We start from the raw sequence: 10776 nt of genomic DNA, 5'->3' as shown, positions 1-10776 counted from the left end.
TCCTTCCACCTGTATCTACCGGCCGCTGTATATTGCCTTGACTGTCTGCAAATAGGACAATATTGTCTGTGTAGAATAGACCTGAAAGTTTTTGCTCAACCATCGTCGCGCCAGCCTGTTTGTGTGACAGAATAAACAGAATGTTGCTACCTTTCAGCACTTTTTCCATCCTCGCCATGTACAGCATGAATAATGGCGGGGACAATATAGACATTCCTGTCTCAGCCCCTTGTTAATTTCAACGCTGTCATTGCTACTTATTCTTTCCCATTCTTTGCAAACTGTATTTTCTCAGTATATGTCTCTCAACAGCTGTATACAGTCGTCGTCTATGCCCACTTTCTTCAATATGTCCCACAAAATTTTGATTAACGTTGTCATACGCCGCAATGATGTCCAGATAAGCTACGTATAAGGGCCTCTTTTCTATTTTAGATATTACTATACACTGAGTATAAGAACAAACAGGTTATTGTCTAACCGCCTGTCGATTCGGAATCTATTTTGAAGTTCTCCCAAAATATTATTTTGCTCTGCCCACGTTTCTATTTTCATTTTACTGCCTGCATCGCCAACTTGTATAGCACCGCTGTAATGGTTAGCGGTCCACATACTAGCAAACGTTAACCTTTTTTCCCCCTTGCCTTTATAAATTAGGTTCATTCTACTTTTCCGCTTAGTGTCTGGTGTTTCCTTCTCAGGTAAGCACCTTTTCTCAGGTAAGCTTTATTTTGGTTTTATTCATCGAAATTTTTTCAACAAAATGTTAGAAGGTAAATGGGCGCTTCGCCGTTTAGTTGTTAAAACCTGTGTTGCAAAGGATGGCTCTTTGAATGGTTGTTTCTGCAAAAAAAAGGTAAAATAAAACAATTTTCTTTTACCCTAACTAACTATATGAGTTTTGGTTCACAAACATGAGCTGCTCGAACATGAACCACTGGACGCAAGAGCCTGTGAGGTAGGGCATTATGGTAGTGCTTCTCTAGCCGCCAACTGGCGTCGTGGCGGCCTCGTCACACCGGCCTTCCTCCACTCTAGAACACAGCGAAAGTGAGATTTTTCCGCAGTTCTGCTCGACCGCAGTTACGCAAACGATGGAGGCGAACTTCGGAGGTACAGTTGTAGTAGGCTCGTTGTTTATGTATGCACCATGCTTGTAATCAGCGAAGTCATTTTAACGATTCTGCTTTATTGTTAAATTTGAGGGTCTGATTTCCTGATTTTAAAAAACAGCACGTATAGACAAAATCGTGCTGTAAATCCGGAAATAGGTGCAATTCTATTCCCATTAAATTACTGGAAGCATCGTCCCCATTACATTCCCATTCCATTTCACGGACGCGAAAATGTGGAATGATTCTAGAATCATTCCAATTCAGGAGTGGCAACTCCACAACACTGGTACCAACTTGTGCAATGGGCAGCTTTCTTTCAAAATTATGCATTGAGAAACCATCGAATAAAATGTTAACAGTGTAATTTAATCTTCCATTCCTAATGGAATATAGCTAATATTAAAGTGAATATACTGCAGCAGCATATGCTCGCAGCTTTTATGCAACCTTGCGCAGGGTTAGAATGACTGCCGCGAACTGGCTGGAAAATGCAAGCAAAAAAAAAAAGATCACCGAAAGTCGTGAGGCTGAAAGACTAGCAAAGGTGCGGGGTATATATAATAAACCCCATCAACGCATAAAAGAAAAGTATATTGTTCATAGACGCATGACGATGGCATCATTAACGTTTGCAATGCCATCATCTGCAGTGGTAGGCATGTAAATAATGCCGCGGGAAACTATTTAAACCCCAACCGAAAGGTATACGTGAAGATGCGTAAATGCATCCTCACGTATTTTTTGGTTGGAGTTTAAATGGTTTCCCTGTTTACATACCCAACCAGACAGACATCTGTCGAGTGTTTCACGTTAAAGAACCCCAGGTGGTCAAAATTTCCGGAGACCTCCCCTACGGCGTCTCTCATAACCATACAGTGGTTTTGGGAGGTTAAACCCCGCTTATCAATCAATCGATCTGTGTAATGTTTACATTCAAATAATGTCGTTCTATGTGATGATTACGATTTTTGCGCGTGTGATTTACCTTCATCGCTCATTCACGTTATGTAATAACAACTTTGGTATTTGTGAAGCTAGCGAAATGGCCGCGAGTGCGCTATGAGTGTAGCATGTGGTTATGTTTTACATGACACACATATCATGATTATCATGTTCGACGTGTGATTCACCTTCGTTGTCCACGTCACGTGATACCGAATTTGGAGTATTCGAAGCTAGCGAAACGACCGCGAGCGCGCTATGAGCGTAGCATTTAGTTATGTTTTACATGACACGTATGCCATGAATATCATGTTTGCACCAATCATATACATTCGTCATTCATTCACATCACGTAACATGAAATTTGATATGTGAAGTTAGCAAAACAGCCGCTAGCGGACTATGAGCGTAGCATGTATTCATGTTTTACACGACACGCATGTCATGATTTTCACGTTAGGACCAGTCACTTATGTTCGCCATGCAGTTATGTCATACCATACCAGTTCTGCAATATGTCATGTGAGCGATAACACCGCAAGAGCAGGAAGACCAGGACGTGTAAATCCTTACATTTCTGACATATATCATGATTTTCATGTAGTCACCTATGCTCGTCCTACAGTCATGTTATGCCACAGTTTTGGTATAGATCCCATCATCGAAACGGCCAGGAGAGCTAAATGCCGTATGTGGATAGATAGATAGATAGATAGATAGATAGATAGATAGATAGATAGATAGATAGATAGATAGACGGACGGACGGACGGACGGACGGACGGACGGACGGACGGACGGACGGACGGACGGACGGACGGACGGACGGACGGACGGACGGACGGACGGACGGACGGACAGACAGACAGACAGACAGACAGACAGACAGACAGACAGACAGACAGACAGACAGACAGACAGACAGACAGACAGACAGACAGACAGACAGACAGACAGACAGACAGACAGACAGACAGACAGACAGACAGACAGACAGACAGACAGATAGATAGATAGATAGATAGATAGATAGATAGATAGATAGATAGATAGATAGATAGATATGGTCAATGTCGCCGAAGTTTGCTAAGAAATCCTTCGCATTTAAAACGTTTCATTTATTCATGCTGGTACAAAACAGCAGCGACTCTCTTGCTGCTTGTGCAAAAACAGCAGTCCTCGGAACTATGCTATCTCTCCGGAACGGCAGTGGCTTGCTTGCGTGAAGAAAAAACAGAAGTTCATCAGTGGCACGTTTCTTATCATGTTTGCGCAGAACTTTCGTGGGACCCTCAGAAGTCGTAGGTGCCCAACACTCGTTGACGGAGGGCAGGCGGTAGCTTTTCGTAGAAATGGTGGAGTCGCGTGGTCCCATAGCACTGCTTGTAGAGGCGGATGAGGTTATTCATGGCTTGCTTCAAGTCATCCTGGCGAATAATCCAGGCAATTATGGTATCTAGGAGGGTAATAAAGTACCGCAAAGCTCCAGCGGGATTCTCGCTTACCAATGTAAAAATACCACGTAACGCAAAGTTCTTCACTTCACCGTCAGGAATTTTCCCAATTGCTGAACAGCATGGAACTATGAACCGACACAACGCGGGTGCCATTTCGTATGGGAAAATGTGACCAAGGTATCCAATTGCGACAGTCGTGTCCACCCGCAAAGATTCCGATGTGCGGGGGCTGTTGATGATTGTTGTAAGTTTCGCGCGTATCTCGTAAACGTATGGTTTGACATCCTCTCTCAATGTCATGGCGAGCTCCCTGATCGCATAGGTCGCGCTGTTGCAGAGTGGTGTTATCTGGTTATTCAAGTTCTCAATGAGCAATGGAACGAGAAAACTTGCTTTTGTCGAAAGGCTCTTGGGGCAGATTTTGACAAACGTTCCGAGGAAGTTAAACGTCGCCTGGCGCACTTCAGGCACCGAGTCCTTTGCGCAGTCGACCATCAGCTCGATGATGCTGGTACTAGAAAGAGAGGGTTCCATGTCACGTCCAAGACATTCCGCCAGCTTGGTTAAAGTTTTCAAAGCAGCAATCGTCAGTGGTTTTTCCGGTGTGATTGAATATTGCAGATGAATTGCTTTGGCTAAAAACCCTTGTCTTCCTAAGTGCGCAGTGCGGATGCATCTGTTCACCACAGGCAGGTGGTAGGGCAAGAAGTCAGATTTCAGGGCTGTAGCCAGGCTGCCCTGACACCTTAGTAGATGAAACATGTTAATCTGACTGTCTTCCAGTCCAATGGGGTCCTCAGTCAGTAGTCTAATAAAGTACTGAATGAATTCACGCCTGCAAATCTCTGACGGCACAGAATCTGCCAGAACCTCTATTACATTGTACAGCATATAGAAACGACTCCGCCTGTACTTCAGGAACCCGCTGTAAAGTGTGTCCAAAATGGAGTTGAGGTAGGGCACAAGCTCTGTTTCGGCGCACTCTTCTACGCTTATAAGGGAATTGCAGGCGACCTCTTGAACCATTTCGTGTTCGTCCAGTACCTTCTCCAGCAGTTGTTCCAGCAAGGGCTTTAAGTATAAGTGCTGCGGTTGTCTCAACACCCAAGGGCAGTAGCGGCTCAGTGTCCAGCAGGCGGCTGACCGCACAGCGGCTCTGTGACTTCTTAAATGGATATAGAACAACGGGATCAGGTGTGGTAGGTATGGGGCCATTCCTTCATGACAGCCTTCAGCGATGATCCCGAGAACATAAATGGCAGATTCCATAATCACCCAGTCCTTGTCCTTCAGCATCTGCCTAATAATAGGGCGCAGCAGCGTAAGAAGCTCCTCATTGAATACAGTAGATATTGCACCCAGTGCAATTGCTGAGCTGGTCCTCAGGTTCCGCGCGTACAAAATATTGTCAAGTGGAACTTTCGTTCCTGACACAAGACCGTAGTCAATGCTCTCTCTTCCTCTGTATATCGAACCCGGATTTTGAATGGTGCCTGGTATTACTTGCTTGAGTCGTTCGGCGGCAGTGTCACAGTATTTCGTTCCATTAAGGAGAATGTGGACAAGACTCGAAAAGTGTGGAGTCAGTGCCTCCTTGCAGATTGGTTTCGCTAGACAAAAAAGTGTGGCACGTGCCTCCACAGCAACGTCTTCTTCCGCGTCTTGCATCCTGTTCATCACGTACTCGACAATGCAGCACATATGAGGGATGAGGCAGTCGATATGATATTCCAGGAGCAGTGCCAGAGCACGACACATGGCCTTCTGCACTTCGTAGTCTGTGTCCAATGCCAGCTGCAGCAGGTTCGTTACAAATGCGTCAGCGTGAACGACAGCGGCCTGTTTACAATCGATAAATAGTAGACTGATGAAAGTGATGGCGCAGTACCGAAGCCGGGGGTTGCTGTGCCGGAAGAACTTTAGGCACTTGGGAACGAGATCAGTGAGATGATCATTGCGTAGAACTACACCCGTTTCCTTAGAGTAGTCACGGCAGACTTTGTGCAGTACCCCTAAACAGCCCTCGCAGATTCTCTCGTCCGGCAAATCTAAAAGCTCACCGAGCCTCTGAAGCAAATCAATCCATCGTGTGAGCTTGATCTTCGAGTCATTTATGATGAAGTAGGCCAGAGCAGCCGCAACTACTCTCACAGGGTCATCCACGCTTACACGTGGAGGGGCTACGCCGCGGCGTACGCTCTCAAATTTCTTCAATATAAGCTGGCCTTCTTTTGGGTTTGCCTTATTTTGAAATTTCATTTCCGTGAAGATAAAAGCCATGTAGTCGTTGAAGTCTGGCCGCTCACCCAGCTGGTTGACTTGTTGTCGAGCCGTTTGCCTCGTGACTTCATCGTCCGACAGTGAATCGTTCATTAGCTTTAAGACTTGCTGAAGCAGTTCTTCGTGTGGTTCCCATATGAACGACAACAGATTGGTATTTTTCTTCAAATGACATCCCGGGTAACTCCACGCCATCACTAGTATACCTTGGAGTGCTAAGCAGATGATGATGATAAAGATGATAATTATTCCCAGAGAAATGGGAAAACCCACCACAGGGCATTGATCACGAAATGTGTGGCAGTAGAATTTGTGAAATAATAATAATAATAATAATAATAATAATAATAATAATAATAATGTGAGGAACCGGTTTATTCAGCCAGGCTCGAGCTAAATCACGCTGGTGATGATATTTACAGATGAAGAAGATGTACAGGTGATGATGATATCAAAGAGAGTAAAGAGTCATTCGCTTGTTGCGCTCACAATAATAATAATAATAATAATAATAATAATAAAAGAAACAGAGAGAGCATGAGTAGCAAGGAAGTATATCAGAAAATTATTTTCTGTAGGGAAGCAAAAATATTTGTGATAATTTTGGCAAAGCGGAAGTGAGAAGACGTGAGCCAGGTGCATTCGTCTTCTTCTAATGAGGGCTGCTCGTACCACTCGCTAATTGCACAATGACGGTTTGCAAGTGTACATACTGCCATATGAATGTAAAATGTATAAGCAGATGGAACATGCCAACTTAGACGGATTGGTGAATTATCGGATAGAACGAGAGAGAATTACAATAATACTGAAGAAATAAGAAAAGATATAGGGAGATCTAAATGAAATATAAATTTATGTAATTCTTGAAAAATTAAAGAAAGAGAAAGTGTGAAACAAATAAAACTAACTTTAACTGAAATAAAATGAAAAAAGAAAGGAAATTTAGTGATGGACCTGTATTGAACACATTGCCGCGACATCTTGCCTGCATTCAAACAACGCGCCCATCACCGTGCGCACAGGGACATACATGCGCGCCGTCTAGTGTTCCGCAGAGACGATGATGGCACGAGCACCCAGCTGGACTCGGCTGAAGTGCGCCACGTGCTCGGGACTTCTCTTGAAAAGGAAGAAGGCAGCGGAAGGACATCTTTGGTGTTCGACTGACACGTTCTACGACCATAGTCACTTTGAGTTGTGGGTACAGGTTCGCCCTTTAATATATACGTTTTATGAAACCCCGAGTCCTTCAACATCGCTAAAATATACAGGAAGTTTACAGGCAATAGCGCAAACTTTTTGGCATTAAGGCAGAGACTGCTTCGCCGCGCGGCGCACGAGCCACCCCCACACAAAAACGGCTGCTGCGCCGCACAGAAGTGACGTGTTGCATTTTCCGGTTAGGCGCTTTATTTGAACAGTCGGGAGTGTCTAGCAGTACGTCTAGACATAACAATAAAAGCCGTCAAAATTATGTCCAAACGAAAAAGTGAACAAAAATGTTATTTAGGTTTAGCGTGACAACAATACAAAACCAGCTTGTTTGTCATCTCAAACCGATTGGCAGCTGTGGCGTAGTCATTCTGCTTCTGGACGCCGGTTGGTGGAGACGCAGGATGGAAAGCTCATCCCGAGCAGCGACAGCGGCCGACGCCGGCCGCGGTGCAGCGTCTCCTCCCGTTCCAAAGGACTACAGGATTATTCTGCCTTCGTTGCTATCAGGTGAAGCGATGCGTCGAGCAGTAGCTCTACACTGCGATGTCAGCGGCCGACCGTACCGCATCGACGACATCAGGAAACCTCTCAAAGATTTAGGCGTCATACAGCAAGTAAGTGGCATCGGAGCATATCAGATGTCGCACGTGTGGCTATTGAACATGAAGACCGTGGAAGCAAAGAAAGCGCTGACAGACGCAGGCGTTATCAAAGTTAAAGACCGGGTATGTCTCGTCATTGACCCGACGCGGCAAGAAGTTAAAATGAAATTGCACTGGCTAGCGTTCGATGTTACAAAAGACGCTATTCGACGTGCCTTCTATGAATACGGCGACGTCAAGGAGGTGACCGATGACCGATGGAGAGTCGAGGATTTTGAAGGAGTTGAATCGACCACTCGTGTAGTACGCATGCAACTACGAGATGGCGTTTCTGTGGATCAACTGCCCCATCAGGTGCGTATTGGCAGCAGTATGGCACTAGTCGTGGTGCCGGGAAGACCGCCTTTGTGCTTGCGGTGCCGAAGCACGGGGCATATGCGACGCGATTGTAAGGTCCCAAGGTGCAGCGAATGCCACTCTTTCGGTCATGAGCAGGATGAGTGTAACCGTTCATACGCACGAGCTGTAGGGCGACGACCAGAGACTCAACAGAGTGAACTTCTCATGGATGAGGAGGAATCTGAACAAGCGTCTTTGCCTGCGACACCACAGAAGCAGACGACATCGGACGACACGCCGGTGCTGAGGAAAAGCAAGCAAGTTTCTTCAGCCCCGGAGACGAACGCCGAACGGAAGATGGGAAGTCAAGCGGCCCCAACGACTAGCGAAGAGACGCGTCCTGCGCCTGCGATGCACGCCGCGTCGCAGCTGCAAGCAACGCACCCTGAAACGCCGGCGTCCCAGGCCAACGCTGCTTCGACTCCTCTAAACTCGGCTTCACGGCACTCTTTGGTGAACAAAACACACGAAAATGAGGATTTGCCTAGTGATCTGGATACCTTAAACATGGAATTAGAATCGGCGTCTGCAAAACGCCGTCGCGATTCAGACGACGGTGCTCAAGTAGACGAAACGCAAGTAAAGTCGGAAGTGCAGTGGAAGGTGGTCAGTGGAGGCAAGAAACGAAACGCTGCCCGACAACGGTCGTCGTCGCTCAAACGCGACGATGGCCGCTCAAACTAAAGGTGAACAACATGGATCCGCCCTGGACGACGAGAGCCCAATAAGTGAACGTGCCGGACTCTCAGCTCGGACCCGCTCACCGATCACGTCGCTGAGCGGGTTCGTGAAAGCAGCGACGCTCAATGTACGAAGACTGGCTTCCAGGAAGAAACAGACTCAGCTCTACAGACTAGCCATGGACCAAGACCTGGACATTATTGCAGTTCAGGAAACCAAAGTGGAGAGCGTGGACGCCACCGAGAGCCTTCTGCAACGTTTCACCGGACGCTACACCGCCAGCGTCAGTCATGCAGTTGGTAGGTCGGCAGGGTGTGTGATCTTTGTGCGGAATAGTTTAGGTGCCAGTGTTCAAAACGTCACGTCTGACTCATCTGGAAGGTTTGTTGTATGTGATTTGACTTTCTTTTCTCTTAATTGGCGAGTGATTTGTTTATATGCACCTCTTAAAGTTGATGAACGGTGTGTAACATTCGACGAAATTCGTACCTATTGTCAATGCGATCGCATAGTCATCCTTATGGGAGATTTTAATTGTGTGATCAGTGCCGATGATAACACAAGTACATCCAATTTCAATGACTCAAGCTCAGTCGCGTTAACGAATCTAATTTCTGACTTAGACCTTGAGGATGTTGCAGAGTGTATTGGTAAAGGACCAACACTGTATACGCATTTCCAAGGCTCCAGTCATGCGCGCCTAGATAGGGCCTACGTATCACTGGATTCAATTCCGATTATCAGTGAGTACAATGTCCTCCCTATTTCATTTAGTGATCATTGCTTAGTATCATTTGTAATAGGTAAAAGGAATAGACGTAGACCAGTATTTAATTGGGACACGTGGAAGCTGAATTCTAATCTCTTGGAAGATGAAAAATTTATGGACAGTGTTCGAGAGGCGTTGGTAAACATAGATAGTGGAGACCAAAAATACGGAGTGAAGTGGGAACAACTTAAACAGAATATAAAGTTGATAGCTATAGAACGCTCATGTGTAATAAAACACGGAAAGAGTGAAGAAAGAACCCTACGTTTAAATCTCAAAGAACTGCTAGCAGAGGACAGCAAAACGCCAGGCTTATTCACAAATGATATAAGGTCAGTAAAGTCCAAATTGGAACAAATTGATGAGGAGAAGTATCGTGGCGCACAAATAAGGGCAAGGGCAGAGAAAATAACCGTAGGAGAGAAACCGACCAAAAGAATGCTTGGTCTTGAAAAACGAAACGCTCAGCGGAATGTTATACATCAGATTGAATACATGGGTGACGTTACAAGTGAACAAAGATATATAGAGGATGCTTTCAACGAGTACTACACCACTTTATTTGATAAATGTAAAGTAAATGTAGATGAATTCAAGAATGAATTTTTAAAATTAATGCCAAAGGTTGAGGACTGCAGGAAAGACAGCCTAGAATGTCCTATTTCTGAACCGGAAGTGACAAAAGCAATCATTGCCCTCCATTTGGGAAAGTCCCCAGGACCTGATGGCTTAACAGCCGCATTTTATAAGGAATTCAAACACGAACTAGCACCGATCCTGGCAGCGGTTTTTAACGAAGCCTTAGACATAAAGACTTTGCCACCTTCTTTTCTGCTATCTCATACTATTCTAATTCCAAAAACAGAGGACGCAGTTAAATTACGTGAAGTGAAATCGTACAGGCCAATCAGTCTCTCAAATATCGACTACAAGATTTTGATGAAAGTGCTAGCAAGGAGACTGCAGACAGTGATTAATAACATTGTAGGCGACCACCAGACATGTGGGATCAAAAGGCGCACTATATTCACAAACATTCACAAGGCACGAAGTGTATTGGAGTGCTGCGATGCCACAAATGATCACATCGCGATGATCCAGATAGATTTAGAAAAAGCATTTGATCGAGTAACGCACGAAATTCTTTTTCTTTTGTTAGACTATGTCAATGTTGGCAAAGTAATTCGAGATACAGTTCGAATGGCATATACTGGATGTAAAACTCGGCTAATCATCAACAAAGTTCTTGGGAAACGAATTAATGTCAGACGTTCTGTACGACAAGGCTGCCCTTTGTCTTCTCTCCTATTTTCA

At 45.2% G+C, this 10776-nt stretch overlaps 3 protein-coding genes across 3 annotated transcripts in view; 2 read left to right on the top strand and 1 right to left on the bottom strand.

The window, feature by feature from the left end:
- Positions 1-10776, top strand: part of Lamtor3 (Late endosomal/lysosomal adaptor, MAPK and MTOR activator 3) — a 185253-nt gene that overhangs the window by 130492 nt on the left and 43985 nt on the right. The window lies entirely within an intron of this gene.
- On the bottom strand, positions 3349-5886 carry LOC119162090 (transportin-1). Its single transcript, XM_037414567.1, has one exon. It carries the CDS (start codon positions 5884-5886, stop codon positions 3349-3351), a length of 2538 nt encoding a protein of 845 aa, XP_037270464.1.
- LOC142776257 (uncharacterized) lies at positions 6836-9084 on the top strand. The gene has a single exon (XM_075879591.1). The coding sequence runs from the start codon at positions 7296-7298 to the stop codon at positions 8694-8696; it is 1401 nt and encodes a 466-aa protein (XP_075735706.1). The 5' UTR covers positions 6836-7295; the 3' UTR covers positions 8697-9084.

The sequence above is a fragment of the Rhipicephalus microplus genome, chromosome X, assembly GCF_043290135.1.
Source record: "Rhipicephalus microplus isolate Deutch F79 chromosome X, USDA_Rmic, whole genome shotgun sequence".
Lineage (NCBI taxonomy): Eukaryota > Metazoa > Arthropoda > Arachnida > Ixodida > Ixodidae > Rhipicephalus > Rhipicephalus microplus.
The sequence above is the reverse complement of the archived record's forward strand: the minus strand, read 5'-3'. Positions and strand labels throughout refer to the sequence as shown.

Excerpts from the sequence above, each read along its gene's own strand:
- LOC119162090 (XM_037414567.1), bottom strand. The coding sequence starts at position 5,886 with ATGAACGATTCACTGTCGGACGATGAAGTCACGAGGCAAACGGCTCGA.
- LOC142776257 (XM_075879591.1), top strand. The coding sequence starts at position 7,296 with ATGTTATTTAGGTTTAGCGTGACAACAATACAAAACCAGCTTGTTTGT.